Genomic DNA, 25,149 nt, shown 5'->3' with positions numbered 1-25,149 from the left:
AGCAGACTCCCTCCCACTCCCAACACAACACAAACAGACACGTGTGTATATACGTTGGGGTTGGCTGCTGCTGGTGGTGCTCGAACTGATGATTATGCTGCAAAAAAACATAAAATTTTAGTAGGGTTTTAGGTAACAAAGTGTTCCCTACCGATAAAATACAAGACCTCATAAGTCTATAATAGCCAGGTAACATTTTACCATTTTTTTTAAACATTTACAGAGTGTTAACAATTGTAACATTACTGAATTTTCCATTGGGATGAGCATAGATATTAAGATTCCATTTAAACATGTTCACAGGATGCGTGAATCAAAGTTTTAGTTGTTACTAATTGGAGATGCTACTAGTGAAATACCATATATAATAATATGTAAAATAAAATACACAACATAGTATGTATAATGTATATATTACAGAGAAATAGAAGAAAGAAAGAAAGAAAATAAATAATAATAAAGCAATTACATAATTTTTACTTCATATACTTCTACTTACCGTGAAGTCATATTGGGTTATAACTTATAAAATAAGCACGTGTTTTTTTTTAAATATAAGGGGCTGTTCATAAAGACGTCTATGTCGTCACATTTTATTACATTAAGCAATTTACATATTCGATAAATTGGATCCAAGTAAGCAATGTCTTTATTAAATAACTCACGATGAAATGTTTTATGAATGATTCAATAACGTCTATTAGGAACTTTAATGTGGATATTACTTAGAAAATGAAGAGTTCCAACCAAACTTATTATGGACAACTTTGTGTAAATTAATTCAGTGGATTGTCTTTTCTTCTCTTATGTGAGAATATTTATGTAGTGTTAAAATGTAGTAAAGCGTTTAATGCACATTTGAAAAATAGTAAATAGTTTTAGGCATTTTTTTGTACAGATTTAATAAAATTTTGCATATTTCATGTAATGTGGGTTCCATGTAACTTTCCGGTATTCTAATTAACTTCTGAATAATCAATTGTAGATATAATATTACAATTGATTGGGCTTTTTGAAAGGCTTTGATTTTCTGTGAATGAATCGCAGCATTTTCAACGATTTACTCTCATCATTAGTGTCTCGATCTGTTATGGTGGTAATTACTTTTAACATGAAATTATTAATGGAATATGCATAATTATTTCTACGTCTGTTTCGAGAGTAAGTTATACAATAATATTCAAAAATATATCATTTCAACTACACCAATTACTTTTATTTTCTTTTTAATTTAATAATATAATTATTAAGTTGCAAGTATTTTTGATATACTTGCACTTGCAGAACTTAATAATTATATTATTAAATTTGATTTTAATTGAATTTAAAAATTAAAAATTTAGTTCTTCGAATTAAACACAAAAAAAAAAAATATCATTCATTATCAGAGGCATTAGAATTTTTTTTAATTTTACGATAAAATTTTAGTTCTTCAGGAAATAAGAAATAATCACAACGTAGCATTGAGCCAGTATCATGATTGAATATTTAAAAAAAGTAAAGGGCCATGAATGAACCCTTGGAGTACGCTTGAGGTTACGACTGTTGGTGATGAGTTATACCAATTAATTAGAACTAGCTGTGTCCTGTTTTCCAAATATGATTAACGCCATCTAAATAGGTCAACGTGAATACATATCCATTCAAGCTTCTATAGCAAAATGTGATGGTTAACTTTATCAAATACCTTTTGAAAATCTGTGTACATGGCAGCTACTCGACTTCGTTCATTAAATGCGTTACATGTGTAATTGCAAATTTACAGCAGATCAATGGATCTGTTCGGAACAACCCTATGTTGATTTATAGAGAGTTGAGGATCAAAGTGAGAAATTATAGAATTGTGAATGATTGATTCAAATAATTTTGAAAAACATGTATGCTGATTGGTCTATAATTTTTCACCAAAAATTGATCCCCCGATTTATGTACTGTGCATTTTTCCACAATTTTGGGAAAGTTCCTGTAGATTGACTCGTTGAAATTTATATAAACTGGCGTAATCAACATGCTAGAACACCATCAAAAAGGTAGGTGTTTTATCTGGTCCTGGGCGTTTAAACATATTGATTTATTTTCCATCTTTACATTGATTTTGCCAAGATTAAATTGACGCCGTTCGTAGTATTCGTTCGTTATAATAAACATTTACTTTAAATTTAAATGATTCACTACTTCATGGAAAATATTAATGTAATAAATTTGAAGAATGTCTGTATTTTTGCACCTTTTCATATTCACATATATTATTACCATTTTTGATATTGTAAAATTATTGGTTAGGTATTGCACAATATTCATAAATGAAAACTAAATTATCAATAAGACACGTCATTTATCGCCATGTACGAGTATATAGTGTGAGCATCAATAATTGAAGGCATATATTCCGCCTTTTTGCCGCACAAGCAATCTCCTTCCATTTCTTAGCCCGAGGCTGCGTCTTGACGGTTAGGGAATCTACCTAGAATATCCTAGCTCATTCGAGTAAATGCCTCTACTACACTTGTTACCCTCTGGCGGATATCATACCTGCTGAAAGGAATGTCAGGATAATACGTGAGATAATCCCAGTCACTGTGATTTTGTAACACATCAATTGATACATCATTTCATTACTGAATCAATTTAGTCGAAAAGATGAACAATAAACATTTATGTTGTAATAATATTTCGGACTAAATAAAAGTAATTAAAATATTCCTCTTTTTTTGTTCGTTTATTTCCAAGATATCTAACTATCTTATTTTAAAACACAAATAAAAACAGGCATCGTTCAAACCTTTCTGGAATCATCTTTTGCACCAAAAAGGTCCATAAAATTTCCATGAAAATTTTGATGATTTTAAAAATATGCTTCACAGTTTTGCTTAGCTCACTAATTTCAGGATATTCCTGAAAATTTTACTTTTGGCTTGAATAATTTAGGCAATTATTAAGGTTAACGACCCAGACTGCGGTTTATGGGAGCCGTTATCTGGGAAAAGAATCCAATGATCCTTAAAGAAAAGGTCATTCGTCAATAAAATAAAACGTGGGTCTTCCAAATGGAGGAAGATAAAAGAATAATAAATACCCACCTTTTAATTTACTGACCCTAGTTTTGTTAGAAGCGTTTTTCCCCTCCTGTGCATATTCTCTTCATCAACCCACTGTGGCAACTTTTTTCATTGCTGATAAAAAACGTGTAATTTCGGCAATAGCACATTTTTAAATAATTAAAAACTAACCTAAATACATTTTTATTAATTTTTGAACGAAATCAATTGTTTCAAACACGACCGTGCACAGAATTAAAAATCAAATCAAGTTGATCATAAATATGTATATTTTTTTAAATGATGGTCATCTATTTCGTCAATGACGCGCATAAGACGAAACACGCCAAACGTGCGCCCTACATTATTTTTAAATAGTTGTCATTTTTTGTAAAAAGAGAACGGGTCGTTTTTAGGACTCATTCTTAAGTCAAACATTTCAGCTGTGGAACGATTCGCTAGTTTACTGCTCACTCGTTTTTCTCCTCAAAAAGACTTTATTCGCAGTATCCCAAAGGTGACTAGGTCCTGAGGGAAATTATTTTCCTCATGGCCTCCTCTGTGGAGTTGAAGTTAAAAAGGGAAAATTAATTAACGGTGGTGAGTTATTATTTGTCTCCGTGTGTACATGTTAAGTAATGAATTAGCAGGCCGATAATATATAGGTAGACGTTGATGGGTGGAAGTGGACGTGTTTGGGGTGGTAGTAAAAGAATTATCAGCGATAATTAACCGTGTAGAGCAAAGATTGATTTCTTTGCGCTAAGAGGTTGTAAGGGTTGCGACTTCTCTTTGTTCAGCACAAGTTAAGGTAAATTAAGCTTCCTCTTGTCGGCAGTGATTTAGTTTTTATGGCTGCGCTGGGAATAGCGGTGGGGGCGGTACAGACGGGGGTGAAGGATCGGCGGTGGCGTTACATTAACTACAGTTCTATCAGAGTAGAGAGTAAAGAATAGAGAGAAGAGTACTGGAGGATCCTGGCAGATTTTTCTTTCTACCGCATTAACATTCTTCGGACAAGAAAATGGCCTAGCATTTAGCACGGGGCATTAAAGTGGAGCACGTTTAGTGATTGGATTTTATTTGTGTTCAGAACATCAACATTTTGCTATAATTTACTATACACCAAGTAAGGCTGTTTTGCTGTCCCATTCCGGTGATTTATGAATAAAATTATTATTTTTACTGTTTAACTCGGAGGATAATGAATTTTTAATGCACATATAGGTGTCAAACTGAAATGTATTAGTCGATTGAATACGGCAATTTGGATCAGAAATAAATTAGTAATAAATGGTGTTTCATTCGTAAAACTCATCTACAACATTAGGTTCCATGCTCCATTTAATGTAGTTGCTTCTTGCACTAATTTTATGCACAATTCTTGTAATCAGAGATGGCATTGGGTGGATAGTATAATTTGGTGTGCTGACACATTTAACTTTAAGAAAATTTCTTCCTTCAAAAAGCAAATATACATTTGAATGTGCAATAATCACAACTGTACCAATTTTATATTTTTATTGTAAGATTATTCTTACTTAATTTGGTTCATTATTAAAAAAATATTAACGTAAACAAAATGCTCAATGGGTGTTTAAATAATAAACATAAATCTTAAAACTCATATTCAGTATGAATCAAGGGTTGCAATTTTTGTCGCGTTGGAAATAAAAAGAATCAGAAAAGCAATAACACGAACGACTAAAATTCAAATACCAGGAGCAATGGCTATTGGCAGGATGTGTATCAGGGTACAAATTAATACTAGTATTAATTTGTACCCTGATGATGCTTAAGTAAAGCGAAACCGGTCGGTTCTTAAATTAATAAATATCGTGGTTTTAAAACAAAAAAGTATTTTATTTTATTAAAAATAAATTATTATATAGGCAGGTACTAACAGTATGGCTTACATGATTTTTTTACACAAAGTTTTCTGATATCGAAAAATAGCATTTAAATTCAACAAATCCGACTTATTTGAACCAGAGTAACATCACAAACAGACCCACGCTTATTTATGTCCACACCCTTTATTAGTATGTTTGATGACAAATTTAGGATTATTACTATTACCCACCATTACCATTGTGTATTCATAACAATGAAAATAATTTGATTCCCCAGATAAACGGCATGATCTCCAACACGGGCCACTCTGTGATCTTCACGGTCGAGAATGACACGCGCCACCATATTAACATCACCGGTGGGCCACTGTCATACAAGTATCAGTTTCACGAGATACACATCCACTACGGCCTGCACGACCAGTTCGGCTCAGAACACAGCATCAATGGATACGCCTTCCCTGCTGAGGTAAGCACGATTATTACATTATCGCTTTTTAGGCTGGCCGCAATTTTTTATCTTATGAGTATTTTCATGCTTTATTGTATGAGGTTGGAGGAAAGTTGTGTGGTGGCAGGTATAAAACAATACAATTGACAAGGACATACTAAACCCACGTACGCAACGTAAGCAACTCATTAAAACATATGGCCAACCAACAATCCATACATTTTCTATTAAAATAGATGTTTTAGAAACATACATACTAAAGACTTGTCAGACGCAGTGCAATCATCCCCTCCTATTGCAACGCCGATCTGTGCTGATCAGAATGTCGTGGGATGTATGAAAAACGAGTTGATTTGACGTTTAGGTTTATGTTTGTTGTGACGTCTGGTGTTAACTGATATTTATTGTTTGTTTTGTTGTCAAAAAGAGAGATGAAAAACTAAAAGCTTTAAGAAAACATTATGAAGAAGTTTATAACGTAAAATTCATTAAATATCAAGATTCTACGATTCACATTTGCGGTACGTGATTAGCACAAGTGTGCATGTTGACCTGGGAACGTAGTGTTGCATATTTTGCATACGTTGCATAGTTGGAACCAGTGTGTTTTTCCCTTTAATTGCGTGAAACTGGATTCTTCGGCTCGCCTGCTCTGCCTTTAGAATAACGCGTGTAATATTTCAATGTTGAGGATGTGCTTTATTTATCGATGTTCTCAATGCTCCAGTTAATTCACCTATTGGGGGAAGTTACTTGAAAGGCGTGAAGGAAATGGAGCAGCTACTTGGTATAGTTGTGAGAAATAATCGAGATAAAGTGATGTGAGGGTCGAAGGTGGACATTCGAGACCAGGAGGAGGCTTGCTCGAATGAGGGAGTCAATCAACCTACTTTGAGTATATTATGTATACAGAATCGGTACTCAGTGAATTTCCAGCGTAAAGGCTGTCACTGTGACAACAAAGTTTAACACATTGTTCACATTTTATAAAAGTTTTCAATATTGTTGCTTAATGTCGGCTAAGTTATCCGAATGAATAATACAAACACAAATCAGACATGGTTTATCACTTATAGCAAAACAAACGTGGAGGAATGGTGTGAAGATTAGGGCTGATGTTGGGAAGACTGATTGAGAGTATATCTGCGGCACGTGCTGTGTTTTGGGGAAAGTACGTTTAGAAAAGCGACCGTGAATTTATCTCACTGATGACGATGGTGGATTTCTTATTGTTCGAAAATAATTATTTCAGCCAACAAGCTGTAAAAATCAAAAGGAAAACACAGATGAATATAAATCGAGGCTGTATGGATTTTAATGTATTGTTCGATAATAATTATTCTTGTCATCATGCTGTTAAAATCAAAAGCAAAACATAGGACGAATATAAATCGACGCTGTATGGATTTATTATGTATTGTTCGATGGTAATTATTCTTGCCATCGAGCTGTTAAGATCAAAACCAAAACACAGGACGAATATAAATCGACGCTGTATGGATTTATTATTTATTGTTCGATGGTAATTATTCTTGCCATCGAGCTGTTAAAATCAAAAGGAAAACACAGGACGAATATAAATCGACGCTGTATGGATTTCTTATAGATTGTCTGATGTGCAAGTATTCCTATGTAATTTTAATAATATCCAGTTTTATTACTTTTCGCCTTTGGAAGACGAACAGTTTTAGTGCTTGTAAATAATCTAAGTACCTAGTTGATTTCTGTGAATGCAGAAAAATCGTTTTTGATGAATGAATTTTATAGTTTTGAAGTAATTTTCCGTTTTATTATTAAATCCTTTGATTGTTACTCTTTGCTCTGCTTATTAAGTCGATCTAAAGAGTTCTCGCACACACATTCAAAGCTTTTTGTATTTTAATTAAATATTACGAAATAAACCTGCTTCAATCATTATACTCGATAAAATGTGTTTGTGTAAATCGGTTTAAGAAATACAATTAAATTTCCATAAATATAATATGGAAAGTTCTCAAAGGTGGAAACGTCTATAAATACATTATTTTTAACGGTCTTAAAACATATGAAATAGGATTTAGTGAGTAATTAATGCAAGCTGCTTGATTCAGATATCTTAATTAATTGTTTGGCCTGGTATACCTTTAATATATAAAAAGATAAAAAAATATCGAAAAATGGAATCAACACGAAACTAAAAATTAAAAAGACGATTCTGTTTTTTTAATAGAATTTTATTTTTTTATGAATAAACAAATTTCTTTCCAATTGTAACTTTTTAATCAAAATTTATGGGAAGTGTAAACCATGTCACTGTTTCCTTAAATTCCTGAAGGCTTCCTTATTCCTTTTTAAAACCTTTTTTAGAAGCAATAATATAGATTTCTAATAATACCTTAAGAAGCCTTTTACACGGAGAAAAATTATTCTGGCTGATTTGTTAAAAACTTGTTAAAAATATGATGGAAGGCCATTTAAGTACTAATAAAATATTAGTACTTTCAGAATATACCGGAATATGTGTTCTTGCAGCTGCGCTTATCATGATAAACACAATGACGAAATATGAAATTATTACAATTTTAACGAACTCGTGTTCCGACATCCTCATTACACATTTGTGTTTTACTGATAGTTTGTTAGTCCGGTTAATTAGATCAGATTTTAGTAAATTAACATTATTTTATACAAGTAAGTATTTTCCCGGTAGAAACTCAAAGGCGTAGGAGTGGGAAGTAAAGAATCTATACAGGGTGATAAGGGACGTACTTAACTTACTCTAACGTGTGATTCCTAACATCGTTTGGAGTAAACTTTTTTTTCCTACAAAAAACATAGAAAATCAGTAGTAATTGGACAGCTAGGGTCAACGTCAGGGAGTGGGCGGTTACTCGGACCGAGTGACCAGTGACGACTTGTGGACGTTTTTTTTTAAATTTAAAAAAAAAAAAAAATTTACGAAAATTTAAAAAAAAATGAAAATTTAAAAAAAAAAAAATTTAAAAAAACTGAAAATTAAAAAAAAATGAAAATTTATAAAAAACATAAAAAGCGACCGAAAACGAAAATTTGATTTACTTTTGTTTACTCCAAATAACGTCAGGAACCACTGGTTGAAGTAGGTCAAGAACGTCGCTTAACACTGCATATATAAAAAAAAATGTTTGTCCCCTATAGACTCAAAAACTACTGGACCGATTTCTATGAAAATTTCAAAGTTTGTTCTTATTAGTGACAGAAGTGTTTAAAGCAGAACAAACTCCCTTCACATTTACGAAAGATCGACAAGTCATCTGAGTTCAGAGAAAAACTAAAGTCTCACTTTTTCAACTTGTTGTAACCAAAAGAATGACTCCATTTTTTTCAGTAGTATTTCAATGCATAGTCCAGGAAATTTACATTTCTTCTTGACTACCCACTTTAATGTAATAACCATTTATTATGCGTCAAATATTTTTTTTTTTACCACGAGCAGAAATCATAACAATCTGTATTTGTAAACGTAAATCGTATTTGTAAACGTATGTTAGTCGTAAATCTTTAGTTTAAGCCTGAGTTGTAAGTCATATTATAGCAGTATTGTGTAAATACCCCCTCGGTCATAAAAATATGGATACTTTTAAATATGGCACTAGTTAAAAGCATAAATTGTACATCACTACACATTAATCTTAGTTATAACCCAGTAGTTATAAGTCACTAGTTATAAAACTTAGTTAGAAGCCACCAGTAATAAGTTATACGTCTAAGTTATAGGAATAGATTAAATGCATAAATTAAGTTGTTAAGCGCCCTTGAGGTAATTTTTTTACGAAAACGGCGCTATACAAATAATAAAATGATAATTTTTATTATTTAAAGTCAAAATAATATATTTTTTAGTATTACCAATGTGGTATATAGTATCGAAAAGTGGAAATCAGGCATGCTCGAGAAAGACGTGGCATTATCAAGTAAAACAAGAACTTTTAAAAAATAAACTTTCCAATTATTTAGAATAATATTATCTCCATCTTAAAAATAGACCCAGTTTTCAGGTACAAAAATTATAATCAAAACTTTACTCCAAACCATGCATAACTTCGTCAGCTGCTAGTATATTTTAAATTTTCCTAGAAATTTAAAAAGCCGCCAAAATACATTACTGGAAATACCTTGACAATGAAATTTAATGCCTTTTCTTATAACAAAAATACATTTTATGGAGTTCCGAGCTAAAAGTAATTGCACTATCCAATAAGTTCATATAAACATGACTTTTCATTAATAAGCTAACACTTCTTCATTGGTAAAGATGGCAGGAACAAGGATGGTGGGGTGAGTATAGGGGAGGTACAATTAAAGGATGGCCCAAGGGTCCGGCAACCCTTTTCCGGTAAAAACAGCCGCTTCTGGAATTCCTACAAATTGTTAAGGTAAGCAAACCAAACACACCCCGAGGGAGCACAACCAACCCTTGTTCATTAAGGTTTTGCTAATAAGTTCCAAAAAAAATCTTTGTTTACGTTTTTATTAAATACTCTTGAAGGATTTGTTTGAGGCATACAAAATATCGATTCAATTCCGGTTTATTGAGGGATATGGGTGAAATTTAAGATGTTTCTTAATTCGTTTAATAATTTGCCTCTTTTATCTGCGAAACTGATATGTATTTAATTATAAAATTTTAATAGTTTCTAAAAGCAGATTTAATATGTGTCCTGACTTACCTTAGTGATAATATTTGGATGATTTGTGTAGCTTCGTTTATGTGAAAAATCACAGTTAAGGTGCTGATGTATGACTAACATGACTAGCTGACGTGAAGTCGGCATTGCTCGGGGACTTGAGTGGATTTGGGTAAAGTTTTCAGGTTCTGAATTCTAGTATACCTGACAACTGGGTGCATTTGTAAGGTAAAAATTTTACTTATTTATTTATAAGTATATGTTACATGATTAATACATTTATTTAGAGAAGATGCATTAGAGCACCATACTAGGCAGCTGCCTGTTTCATGGTGCCCAATGGAGGAATGGTTAGTTTGAATTTAAGTCTATTGTAAACATATTTTGGTAGAATTATAAAAAAAATTTGAAAATTGGTAAAAAAATGTTTAAATGTTTAAATTTCAATAACTCACAAAAATTGCAAAAGTTTTCAATAAAATAATAAAATAAATTGTGTATGTATGCACACATATGTACATACATACACATGCACACGAGAGTATATACACATACATATATGCATATACATACCTATACATACATACATACAACATACATATTATACTTACATACATGTATCTTCTTCCTCACACATGAAACAATATATACACCTCTATCTGAGTACGAGAAGCAGGTTACCGACACTATCCCACTCACTCATCAAGATATCCCCAAGCGCCTTCCTGAAACTCTCGTATTTGGCAATTGACTTTATTTCTATTGGTAAATTGTTATATAATATGATATAACAAATAGAGATATAATGTGATTGTACTATGATAAGTATTTGTTGCACTTGAATTTTCACTTTAAATTTTCATCGTAAGCGAATGAATGGTATAGGAACACATACGAGACAAACAAAGAAACATATTTTTTTTATACTTATATAAGATAGTAATAGGTAATGAAATACTTTGTGATATAGTTTCATTTTACGTAGCGGACCGATATTTGTAAATATAATATTTTATCACTTATATTAGAGTGTTTTTCGTATGTGCGTCTCTACCACATATTAAATTACAAATTCTAACCATTTCACTTGCTTTTAGAACGTTACACCTGTACCCACTGTTTCAAGCTTTTGTGTAATTTTCTTGCATATTTAATAAAACATGGTTTGGCGACAAATAATATATATAGAAGCTGTTCTCGAGAAAGCTCAGTAACGAATGTAACCACTAACATACATAATGCTTGGTAAGTACACCATCTTAGTACCAATAAAACATGACAGAGTGTAAATATAGTGTACGCTTACCCCGCATTTCCACAAAGGCTACAAACACGATATGATAATACCGTCTACATGTAGTTGTGTATAAACGTCTCTAGAAATGAGTAAAGTTGCATTATTAAGTTTATTGAAGGGATGATTTCAGGAACACTTTGGTTTTAACAATCGTGGTACTACCAACAAATACTTTGTCAGCTGTTCTGGCTGAAACGATAGCATAATGAAAACAGGGCTGCACAACATGTTTCCTAAAATATTTATTTTTAATATTTTCAGTTTAGTTGCTTTGCCAAATATTATCACTAAAATACATACAAGTCGTTGAACAAAAAATGAATGCACTTATTTAGTCCTACACGCGTACATGTCGTTTTTGTAATGTGTTTTTTTTTCTCCATAAATTTTATTACAATATAATAATTTTGGTTTATATTATATTACATACACTCTCCTGATAACGTTAATACTTGTGCTCGGGAGAGGAGAACATATATATTACTTGTGTGAAGTTAAGTTATTAAGTAAAAATTTTAAAATCGAAGTTTAAAGCTTAAACATTCGAGTAATTGGCGTTTTTTCGAAAATTCTCGCCATCATTTAAAAAAAATCATAGCTCTGAATTTTTATACGGAGACGTATAAACTGATTATAATGCTATATAGCCAATGAAATCACCTATGTTTTACCGTTCATCTTTTAATAATAATAATAACATGGTATTTATATAGCGAAGTCTAGTGTCATTTTACTTCAAGTGCGCTTATCCTATATTTTTAAGATTTATAAAAAAATATTAGTAAATGAGCGAATTTTTCTTTCAAGACGCTTTGCGAACTTGGCATAGTATGCCGAAAATCACTCAAAGGGAAAAGTTACAAAGTGAAATTTAAAAGTGACAGGTTACAGAGGGAACTTAAGTGAAAAGTTAGACATGTATGGTGTAAAAATAGAGTAAATATTATATTATAAATCAAAAATACTGAATTTGGTCGTGTATCTGTCCTACGTAACTCTGCTTTAACGATTTATTTAACTCGGATTTGCTTTAAATATAAAAATTTTAAAATTGGAAATAATTTGACAGGAATTCTGAATATCCCGTGATTTTCACAAGTCTATACCGGTATTATAAAGATATTTGAAAGCTATACCTATTGGACAATTGCAATTGAAAAATTAGAATGACAAACGTAAACTGAATGGATGTGGAATTCGTCGAAGCGCCGAAATATTTGGATTGCCTGTTTGCCCCTTTTTAGCAAGCTGGTAAGCAATAATTAGTTAATCGATAATCAAAAATAATGAATGGATCGTAATATTATTTACGATATGGAATATTTATTTAATGATTATAATGGTTTTCTAACTGTCGGTATGTATGTCACCTTCCGTGACCAAGCAACTAGGCAGGGCAGTATTAGGAAGTAGAAATATAGTCCCGCGCCACTGGGGCACCCTGCAGCGTTCTGCGGTCGGGCCAAAGCGCTCGAACCGCGATCTTAAACTCCCGGGAAGTTGGCCAAGCCTGAACTGAGGGGAGCGTGTGACAAGAATAACTTGCAAATTTGCTCATTTGGAAATATGCTATCACACCACTCCCTTATTGTATTATTTTATTCAGCTTATCACGTTTTTACGAGCGTTTGTTTTTATTAAAATCATATTTGTTCCACGAATTTCGACGATGATTATCCAATTTACAGAATATTTAAGCATTTTTTTTATAAAATTTCAGTTTTTTATGAACTGTAATTTATTTCATATTTTATAAATTACTATTTTATTCATTTATTTAAACGCTCTGATTGGCTTTTACATGATACACATTTTACAAGATTTGCTGCATAATACACTCACAACATAAGGTTTTTATTTAAAAAAAAACCACAAAATAAATAACCAAAAACTTAAAATATTAACATTATACTTGGTACATATAATTTTCCATTTAAATGTACATAATATAATAAAAGAGAAAAAAAAACAGTTTTAAAAGTGCAGATGGCATAAAAAGATAATAATAATTAAGTGAATACAATTAATTTTCAAACAAATATATATATAAGTGTATGAAGTTAGACCCGGAATTATTGTTGTAGAATAATATTTTTTGCCTGGGTGCTCGATTTGGTATTTTAAAATCGATGAGATGCAGATTTCACAACAGTCTATTTTGGAATTAACAATTTTATACAAAAAGTTAAGTAATTTATTTATATTGAATCAAGTATTCGATTGAAAGTATCTTTTCATCGTTGGACAATCCTGTTTATGATTTTTGTAAACTATAATGTTTATTATAAGTTGGTATTTGTCACTAAATGCTGATTTTCAAATTCCTTCATTTTTTTTCTATTGAACAAACAATTTTTCAGCACCTAAATTGGATTATATTGAAAGGTTTCGTCAAAAAATATCTCTGATAAGTGTTAAAATTCATTTTGAAACCTTGATTTTCCAAACGATGGAATTTTCCATTTGAGATGAAAACGAAACCACCCACACTTTTGCAAACGTATTTCGAAATGATGTGCGGTCGAAAGTAATGTATTCTATTGTGTATTACTAATTAATATTAAATCAGAAAAATGCAACACTATTAATGTTAATAAATATTATGAAGCATCTTTTCATTCAGTAAATCTATTTGAATCGCAGTTAAAAGCGCATATTATCAGGCTTGGTATGTAATAATTCAAACTATTTTCTTTAGTAATTTCTAAGCCGCCGAATAAAGAGTTTTTTTTCGAATCCTATTGTAATTATTCGATGAATCTGAGAAATTTATAAACTAACCTAGCTCAAGCTGGCTTTTTCTCAGTTATGTAAACAGGACCGGTGGTATGCAGGCACTATTAGAGCAGTCCGCTCCGGGCGCCAAATTGCCAAGGCAATGATAACCAAACACCTAACAATCCCAACACATCGCCATTGAGGTTATTTTTCATAAAATGGCGCTACACAAAAATTCAAATCATCCGAATATTATTGAATTCTACTGGTTTTGACAGTGGGCGCCAAAATTTTACTCCCGCCAGGCGCCGTTTGCCTCCGGACCGCCCCTGCATGTAATTACTGTTTTAAGGCGATGCCATACGTAGTAATGCAAAATCATGTGTTTTTGGTTTGAAAATTTGTTCGCCCAGAAATGTTTCAGATGCTTTAATTAAATACTGCGAGTAGAATACATCTTGGCCTTTGAAATAATTAAGTATTTTTCAGATAAGTCTTTTTATAAGCCCAGAAAAAAATAATGTAAAGGCCTATGAAAACTGCTTTACAGTTCAAAATCTCCTACATACGAACCCATTTTCGATTATGATTTTATTTTATAATGTGGCAAATTAAGTTATTTATAAAATGATCGAAAAAATTTTAAATAATTATGCCGGAAAATCCACAAAATAAAATAAAAGGCACTTTTTGGCCATGTTTTTTTCTTGCATAAATCAAAACAGGCGGATAGTGTTAAGCGGGAATTTAAACCTTATCGCCATCTACGTAAGGGTTGTTATTGATAGCGGCCCAATTTAAAATATTACACGACGTGATGCATCGCCTTAACGAAGTGAAGTTTGATTTTGAAGTTATTTCCTGGGTGCATTATTAGATTACATCTCACATATATTTTTTACAAATTTCAACAGCCCTTCTGGGTCGTCGGTTGCAACTAGTTCAGGATCCTCATGTTGGAACGACGCGACGGACGCGATTCTATGTAAATTTACCGACCAAATGGTGCAATCCTATTCTATTAATTACCCATAAATTTCCTTAATTGTGTGAAACCCCCGAAGTGGTCTACAGCCGCTATCAGGAGCCGGAAGGAAGCGATCTGCCGCACTTCCGAGCCGCGTCCCCCACTCCCCACCTCCCAGACCCACGGAACTAATCAGTCGACAGGATTAACTACTGCTGCACGATGAGACTTGTAATATGTATTATCTTAAGCTTCAGTAGGTAGCGGCTTTATCATCATATTTATGAGGGTTTGTATGTTCGTTATTATGTTTTTACTATTGCAAACTAAAACGCCCTATTACTTTTGTCTCCGAGAGAAAAACAATTAAATGAATTAGGTATCAATATTGACATGTGTGTATAGAAGGTATGCATATACTATAAAACATGTGTGTTTTATGAAAACCAACCGTTTTAAACAAAAAAGTTACTATGCTACAGATTTTTTTGATTAATTTATATAATTATTTAATATGATTTATATAATTCTGTTGTTAATTGTATTTAGTGTATGTACATCCTGTCATCTTTGGTTAGCTATAAATTACATCCTTAACTGTAGGTTTCCCCGAAAAAAAATTTTTTATGAATTATTATTTACGTGAACGACTTTTGGTTTTTGTTGCTTTATATAATTTTATTTGATCCTAATTAATGTTATAACCTGTATTATTTTTATTATATGAATACTTGTCTTCAAAACGTCTCTTAATATGACATTTTCAGTTACCAACAGAATAAGCTCAATAATAATAACATTTACTTAATATACATAATAAAGTTTACAATAATAATAAGTGACACAGAGAACACGTTCAATTCTAATTAAGTGTACAGTTGTTTTAAACAGTGTAACTAATAATATAATAAGCCACTGAGTGACTGCAAGTTCAAGGAAATGATATGCAAACCTACAGGATTCTAATATCGAACTGAGTGAGCATTATCAATATTATTAAAAGTGAAAAGTAAAGTCAAAGCGAAATGCTTTTCTCACTTATCGAGAGCGATTTTTTGTTTATGCTATTTTCTAATAAATTGTTCAAACTAGTAAAATGTAAACTGTCAATTTTTGTTCCTCCATTTGAATACCTCACAAGAGTCTCAACAGCTCGCAACCGCCGTTTGGATGTCATCCCGATTGGGGTATATTGTGAGTCAGAAGATGAGTAGGGGTAGTAGATGGGGAAGAAAGATGGGGAAGCATCTGGTTATTCAAAATAGTAAAATAATCAGTAATTAAGTAACTATGTATTTGGTCATCAAAGACGGCTAAAGCCATTCTAAGCAACGTTTCAATTCGGAATTGTGATTTATCACTAGGGTGGTATTCAGAACTCACTCTGGAACGTGCTGCAAATATGCTGTTATTATATTAACATTTAAAAGAATTCATAATTGTGAAACAACGCACATAACTTAAATGAGGTTGAATACAACGCGGTATTTGAACAAGACTTGTGACGATGCTGTTGTGTCTTGATATATGGCGTGGAGACACGTAGGTACCATAAATTAATAAAAGAAGAAAAAACACCGATGCTTCCAAATTATGGTGTTGGCGCTGAACATTAAGAAATTCTTGGAGAGTTCTTTTTTTATGTGACACATCAAACGAGTGCCCCGAAGAGGTTGAGGTGGGGCTGTAGAAAGAGATTTATTAATGCGAGTCTTGAAGAGGACCGCATTTAATGGTGGAGGAAAAACAGATACCGGTAGCTCGTTCCATATCCGAGCCCACTTACCCAAAAATGAGCCGAAGAAACGATCCATTTTCATGAACTTTGAACGGCTCGTGTCCGTGTTTCGCTCATGTGCACTGATGGTGGTCAATTGAAGTACTTTTAGAACAGACTCAGCATGCCTACATTGCATCAACGGATTGTCAATCAGAAGGGCCGCCTTCTTGTGGTATTTATAATCCACAAAAAACAAACACCCAATTCATATCAATTATAAATGAAAGTTTATTTTGCTAGAAGCCTAAACACATTAGCAAACTTGCCGAAGTGACAAATGTTCATTAATCAAGGCCTAATACTTGTGTTGAAACTGAATAACAAATTAACACGGCTCAGTAATAAAGTTCCGGGAAGTGATAACCGCCTTGTGGGGAGAGGTTTGGAGAGAAGGATCGCTATCGAATTTATTAAGATACAATAAAGTGGCTCGGCTTTAAATAATCCCCCAAATCAAAACTTCGACAGCGAGCGAACGGCAAACAGAAGATAAATAATTATTTACAAAGAAGCCACGAGATGATCTCGGACCACCATATTACTCTGAATGCGGCTGGTGTCGGCATAAAGGATTTTCTTCTTCGTTAAATACGCAGTAAAGGTTTAACCAGGATAAATAATTCATTGTATTGTCTGTCAACAAATCCCAGCGCGGATCAGATATCAACCGAGAACCGACCCGATCTTCATTCCACAATCATCGTTATAATACGCGCAAAATATATTGAAGCCTTTTTAATCGAGGGAAGATAAAATATTATCTTCGGCCACAAACACTCCTTCCAAAACAAACACTCCTTTCGAAACAAACACTCATTCCGAAACAAACACTCCTTCCGAAAAAAAAACTCCTTCCGAAACAAACACTCCTTCCGAAACAAACACTGCTTCCGAAACAAACACTCCTTCCGAAACAAACACTCCTTCCGAAACAAACACTCCTTCCGAAACAAACACTCCTTCCGAAACAAACACTCCTTCCGAAACAAACACTCCTTCCGAAACAAACACTCCTTCCGAAACAAACACTCTTTCCGAAACAAACACTCTTTCCGAAACAAACACTCCTTCTGAAACAAAAAATATAACAGGTTTTTGTTTTTGGCCCCGATGAAACTTGTTCATCAATTAATGTTATTGGAGATTATTGTGTTGCGTACTTGATCTTATCGTTAAAATTTGTTAAATGAATCGATTAAAATTTCACTTTTGTCTTCGGTAATAAATTAATGCAAATCTTGGAAGCGGAAATCAACCCACTTCTCGACATCCCATCGAGCCAAAACGCGGTAGTTAAACTGTTTTTCGATGACATTGCATTTTGAGTGGCAAATATGTACATACATACACGCGGATATATAAGCATCTCTCTTAGATCGGATGACATACAGCAGTTGTCCTACTCGATCGGCAATTTCCGAATTTGGTAGAGTTGTCCACTTTAGTTCCTGAGTAGGAAGCTTTAACCTTAGTCAAAACAAAAACAAAAAACGTTTTAAAAGACTTATAATATAATTAAATAGACGTATTATTTTAATGGCGGGTCCCAATATTAAGGGAACAAATCTCATATACGTACAATATCACAATTGGGCTTATGTCTGCTGTATTATTTTATTATAATACACATGTAAAGAGGCAGTACCTTATTTGTTTTTTTTTTTATTTATTTATTTACTAACGCCCTTTTTCGGGGCTTTTACATTAGAATATTAAGAAATATACATTATTTATTATACATAACTGAATTGCTTCATTTACAACATATTATATTTTTTTAAAGATAAATTGAAGATGTCCACTGACTTGGTATAATTGTTTCCCTCCATTATTATTCTGGGCAAAGAGGAATACATATGGTAGTTAGTCCCAGAATTTTCACACTGAAATAAATCCTAACTTCTAGTATTACGTTGTGGAATCTGAAAGCTTACGAATTCTAGCAATACCGGACTATCAACTAAATCATTTAGAATTTTATATAGAAATACCAAGTACGTAAAAATATAATTTAACGGAGTGTTGTAGTTCAACATAATTGCTGGAATACCCATTTGTATAGTATATAAGTGAAAACAGGCAGTACCTTATATTTGTTAAAGTTAATTAATATCAAAATAAAAACTTACACAGATTGCACTTCACAGTACAGTGCATTTGTTATAGTAGGTAGTAGGGTGTCCCTTATATTTCAAAGTTTTTATTTTCTAATGCATAGGTCTTAGTTTTGTTCCTTTGCTTCTAAAACACTCGAATTTTTTTTTTACCTTATTCGGAGCACGATAACCCGTGCCGACTTGCACCGAATCATGTTCATACAAGTTGCGCGGAAGTAGCGGCGCGCACTCGCGGTATCTGTCATTTGTGTTCAGTTATTCTCGTGATTATCACGTAGGTATTGTTTTACATTTAAAAGATGGCAGTGGAATTAAGAAGCAATAAAAAAAGTATTTTCTTAGTTGGTGACGTAAATTATCAAATAACAGGCGCAAAGTTACCGTCTAACCGGCAAGTTCTTGCAGTACTTTTTTTTTAACATTCGCGAAGTTAAATTGACTGTTAGTGAAAGCGCGAATCTCGTCATTCGAGAGTGTATTATATTTTGGGAAAAAGCTAGAATCCCTACCAGAGCTATACCTAACTGTGTAAAAAAACTTGTGGATCTTCACCATGCTTGGAGGGAGTTGCAAAAAAATTCCAAAAAAAAAACACTTGTTTACAAGCGCCGTGAGGAGGACTTTAAAAACAATATATTCGATATAGCACACGTTGATGCTTTGGAACGGATGAAAATAGAAGAAGACAAAATATTTTTACAAAAACAAAGAGAACCAGGCCGTCCAGGATGCTTAGCGGGTGTAGACAAAAAGTTAGCCGAAAAAGAAGAAAGGACAAGAGAGAGAAAATTAAAAGAGAAGAAAAGACATGAGCAAATGTGTTTCGCGAGTTTATCGTCATCTCTTACTACACAAGATTTTATACAAACACAAGGACATACCGATCAACATACCAGCTCTGAAGAAAGCCTCGAGGAACTCTTGCCAACCACCTCTCAAACGGTTTCTGAAACTACTACAAAAAGAGGACGGAAAAACTTTATCACGCCTAAGTTAGTTGCAGCTTTAGATAGATGTCAATTAAGCATAAGGGATTCTGTCTATATTCTTCATGCTGTAGTAGAAGCGCTAGACCTTAGCTGTGATGATTTTCCGATAAACAAATCGTCCATTCAACGCATTCGCACACAGAGTAGAAAAGATAGAGCGGAATCTATAAAATCAGATTTTCAGGATAATATGCTTGAAATGGTGACCGTTCACTGGGATGGGAAATTATTACCTGGACTGGACGTGAGAAGTTCTAAAGAAGAACGCCTGTCAATTCTAATTTCATTTGGAGAAAAGGAACAACTGCTGGCTGTACCCAAACTGGAGAGCTCTTCCGGCCAGGATCAAGCTAAAGCTGTGTTAAACGCACTTCATGACTGGAACATCGATGACAAAGTTCAAATAATGTGTTGTGACACAACTGCGTCTAATACAGGGCGATTGAAAGGAGCCTGTGTACTTTTGGAACAAAGACTAGACAGGGAATTACTACTCTTTGCTTGCCGCCATCACGTTTACGAACTGGTTTTGAAATGTGTGTTTGAAACAAAAATCCAACAAGTTACTAGTAGCCCTGATATTCCAATGTTCAAAAAGTTTAGAGACAACTGGAAAACTATTAATCCTGCTGCTATTGAAACATACACCGATATCGTCACACAACATTTTTGTAATACAACAATAGAAGAACTGTTGACATTTTATAATCAAGAACTGCACAAAACCATTGTACGTGACGATTATCGTGAGCTGATTGAACTATCTATTATTTTCTTAGGAGGAGATAATGAGAAAAAAATTAATATCAGACCTCCTGGAGCGATGCATCGAGCAAGGTGGATGGCTAGAGCTATTTACTCTTTAAAGATATGTTTGTTGCAATCCCAGTTCAAAATTAGCGCCGAGGATAAACGAGCACTTCAAGACGTTTGTTTATTCATTGCGGTTATATATGTGAAACCATGGCTTGGATGTAGTCTGGCGGTAAAGGCACCAAATCAAGATTTGTGCTTTTTAAAGAGGCTTAAGGAATATGAAACTGTTGACAAATTGATCTCCAAAGCAGCCCTGAGCAATTTTAGTCAACATCTTTGGTACTTGTCAGAAGAAATTGCCGTTTTGTCACTCTTTGATGATGAAGTTAATACACAAACCAAGGGAAACATTGTAGTGAACTTACAAAGAGAGAGTTTGTATGATTCTGGGAAGAGATACATTCCATCGAAAGAAGATATGTCTGATTTTTTGTATGGTAAGTAGGAATACATAGTTTTATTTTTTATACTGTTTTCACTAAACTGATAATAAAACTTATTTATTATCGCAGGAAAATTATTAAGTGATTTTGTGTCTGTCAAAAGCACAAATTTATTTTCTCGATTAAAAATTGATGAGAACTTCCTCCAGAGACCCGTTTCTACGTGGGACGAAGATGTTGCCTATATAGAGGCAAAACGAAAAGTTTTTTCTTTAAGGGCAGTTAATGATACAGCTGAAAGAGCTGTAAAACTTATGCAAGATTTCCATGGTTTGATCACTGCAAATGAAGAACAAAAGCAATTTTTGCTACGCTGTGTGCAAGAGAATAGAAATCTGTATGCAGATTGTAAAAAAGAGACCCTCAAAGGAAAATATCCTGCCTGGTCTGTAATTTTATCTTCTTTTAATAAATATTATTTTAAATATAAATATTTAAACTGCTTACTTTGTACTGTTCATGATTTATTCGTTCTGTGTACTCCCTGTGTGTAATAAAAGTTTATTATTATTATCATTATTTCAATTGATTTCAATACATAACGGAAAGGGTTAAAAACAGCAATTTTCAAAATCTTCAGAGCTCTGTCGGCACGGGTTAATGTTGACGTAGGAAGATAAAATTTTGTATTTAAGTAAGTCTGGGTAGTTCAAAAAGAAATAGTGGGTATGATTTTGATATCAAAAAAAATTTTTTTTTCAACCATATAAGGGACTAGAGAGTAGGTAGCTTAACTCAAATATTTTTCAAATTTTATTTATGTTATGCGTGTTATACATGTTTCTTTTTTTCATACATAAAAATATAAAACCTAACCTAACACAAATTTCCGAGTTGTACAGTCAAAGTTTTCAGAGTATCTACGTTAAAATAATTTCTGTTCTAAATACTGCACTGTAATAAATAAGTTAATTTCATTTAACGGGTTGGGCCATTTTATTGCTTTATTTTTGGCAAGTTTTATTCGTAGAACTCCATTTAACTTTATGTATTCACTAATATTTGACTTTGTGGTTTGGAGAACCCTTCAAGCCACAAAATGGAAATTTTACAGGAAACATATTGAAAAACTTGATATTTATATAAAAAATGGTTATTTGTTTCTCAAAATTATGTTTTAAAATATTGCAAATTATATTTATAATTGTTTTAATTTTGAGAGTTTAGTAATTTCATTTATGATTTTCTCGCAAAAACCGAATAACATTACGTTACGAATAAATTTAGTTTTCAGTATTAAAAATGCTTAATTAGCAAAAAATATTTTACCGAGGTATTCTTTGAAAACTATTGTATTTGAATCAAAAGTAACATTTCCAAAAAAATGTGGCTGAAAGGGTTTTACCAAAGCACAGATGATTTTTTTTTTTTTATTTTTTTTTTTTTTTTTTTAAATTTTTTTTTATTTAATATTGAAAATTTTTTTTTTACATAGATAAGTATACAGGATATAAACAAGATATAAAACAATAGAAATTGAAGTAGCCTTTCCTCACCATAAAGAGACAATGCTCTTGTGTTTGGTGAGGGAATTCTAGTTCAATTATATATTTGTTAGTATTAAGGTAAATAAATTATTAAGAAACAACACAAGATTTAAACAATATTACTTTTAGATGTAAGTAGTGAACGTATTTTGGACTATTATTGTTGATTCTGAAATTGTCATATGAGATCGACAAATATGACCTAAAATAACTTGATCCTAATGGTCGAGTGGGTAAAGACGTTATCCAGGTTAGATCCCGTTGAGACCTTTATTTTTTGTTAAATATTAGATCTCTTGTTATTTTTCATTTTTTGTAAAGATTTGTTAGTATTATTCACTTCTTCAATGATTTTTTTTTAAATGTATAAAAAACGGTTTATTAGTAAACTAGTTCTTCTGTATAATTATTACTACATGTGACAGCTGTTTTGCCTCCTGAAGGCATTATCAAACTGTATATTATCAATTAGGCTTTATCAAAACTATAAAACAGTTTGATAAGGCCTTCAGCGGCGAAAGAGTAACGCGTAATTTTAATTAAACTTGGATATAACTTTTGTCCTTGAGGTGATTTCTCACGAAAACGGCGCTATATAAATTAGCTAAATATTATTACAAAATAAAACCTTTTTTTAATAAATCGAATAATGATCGTCTGGAATAGTAATATTAATACTTACTCGAATATTCTTCCACTGTGAAAACATATAATAGACTTAGCCAAAACTTTTTACTTCAAATTAGAATCAAACCCGATTCTCACTATCTCTAACATCGGCCTCTGGAACCCCAGCACCAACCCAACTTATACCCTCAATTACGGCAGTGAGCGTGTTTATTTAAAAGATTGCTGTAAGCACAAAGAACAGTATATTTTGCTATAAACATTTTTATATAATTATTACGTGTAACAAAAGCCCTACAGTAGCAATAATAGGCAGCGCGCTCACCGGGTAGAAAAGATTATATCCTCATTTATGCATCTCTATACCCAGTTGTCGCAGGAAGAGAGAAAAAGTTCTTTGGCACTGTATAATATTTTTTTCAGTACGATATATGTAAATAAGTATGTATTTGTGTATAAGTAATATAAGTATTTTACAAATTATTATGACGAACCCAATGAAAAATCAATGACTTAACTTGTTGATTAATCACAAAATCAATAATGGACAGCCCAACATCAAGACATTATCTGTGGTATTATTTCGATAACTACAATTGTATACTCCCATTTGGCGTATACAAAATATGGGTAGTAATTATTAGGTTGTTAATGACAAATGTAATGTCTTAATCACTAAGAATAAACTGCCTAGCTCTGTTTTGACTTATTTCATTTATTTATTGTGCGACTGATACCTGTATAATATTGTTTATAGTATAAAATAGATTGTTAATCTAATAACAGTACAATCTTCTCATTCTGAATCTCTGAACATTAGGGATCATCAAGTGTTTCTGAAATTGTATTAAACAGCGCCATTCCTCAGTAATAGTACATCTGTTCTGCCGTGTGGTATCTTGAACAAGTCATGGCGCCGACTACGGCTGAAGTTTTGAGCCACGTATAAGCCATTGCATTCTTAGAGGAATGGACTATCCGTGGATAGTGAAGTTATGAATTTCATTTAAACTAAGTATTGCAATATTTGCGTAACGTCTAGTTTCTAGGCTTAATCTATTTTTTGCCTCGAATAAGTTCCATGCATCCGCTTATAGACATACCTAAGTCTTTTTCTGGATTTTTACTAGCATATTTACATATTTAGTTCGGTGCGGAGTCCACACATTACACAACACTAGCATACTCCAGCTCTCTTCTTATAACATCATGGAACATGGCGATCATTGCGTCCGGGACATACACTAAAGTATTTTAGTAGATCAAGGATTTTTCCACAGACTTATTTCTTTAGTAGTGTTTCCGATAATGTATCAGAATCTATTTACTATCTTGCAATCTACTATTAAGTAAAGTATTTTATTTTTATGTTGATGTATATTAGATGTTCTTTGTTTTTAGAAAAAATAAACATAAACAGCCCAGCAGGGCGTGAAAAATCAAATAAATAAATATCACGTATAATCTTATTCTACAAGTGATTATATATAATAATCTAATGTAAGCATTATTTGTTAAGATATTCTAAGACTCTAGTTAACGTTATAGATTTAATAGGGATAAAACCATGATTTAGGCTCTAATTCGTTTTTAGGAAGCGCTTTATTCTAAAATTTCAATGTGTACTCGGATCCAACTCGATCCAATACAAATAATAGGAAGCCAAAACTAAAATAATGTACTTAAGTAATCAAACAACAGAGATGAGGCAGAAGGAGTCTCCAATATGACTTAATGCGGTCGCATGATATTAATTCTATTTCCAATATTCGGTTTGATCAAGTCGCTCAATAAACAATACATTCGGCGGTACTTTACTTTACGATGCCTTCAAAAGGACATCTTGAGGCCTTCGCAGTACTGGAGATTGGGGAATATTTAGATATTTACAAAAGTAGGAAGCTTAAATCCACTTAGGGG

The 25,149-nt window shown here is 32.6% G+C and overlaps 1 protein-coding gene across 1 annotated transcript in view; it reads left to right on the top strand.

The window, feature by feature from the left end:
* CARPB (Carbonic anhydrase-related protein B) overlaps positions 1 to 25,149 on the top strand; it is a 335,706-nt gene that overhangs the window by 220,505 nt on the left and 90,052 nt on the right. Inside the window, exon 5 of the mRNA XM_089632140.1 lies at positions 5,169 to 5,360. Coding sequence (XP_089488266.1) covers positions 5,169 to 5,360 — 192 coding nt within the window. The remainder of the gene's footprint in view (positions 1 to 5,168; positions 5,361 to 25,149) is intronic.

This window comes from Hesperophylax consimilis, chromosome 5 (genome assembly GCF_061612785.1).
Source record: "Hesperophylax consimilis isolate HC1 chromosome 5, BYU_Hcon_1.0, whole genome shotgun sequence".
Taxonomy (NCBI): Eukaryota; Metazoa; Arthropoda; class Insecta; order Trichoptera; family Limnephilidae; genus Hesperophylax; species Hesperophylax consimilis.
Note: the sequence above shows the minus strand (reverse complement) of the source record. Positions and strands in the feature narration are given on the sequence as shown.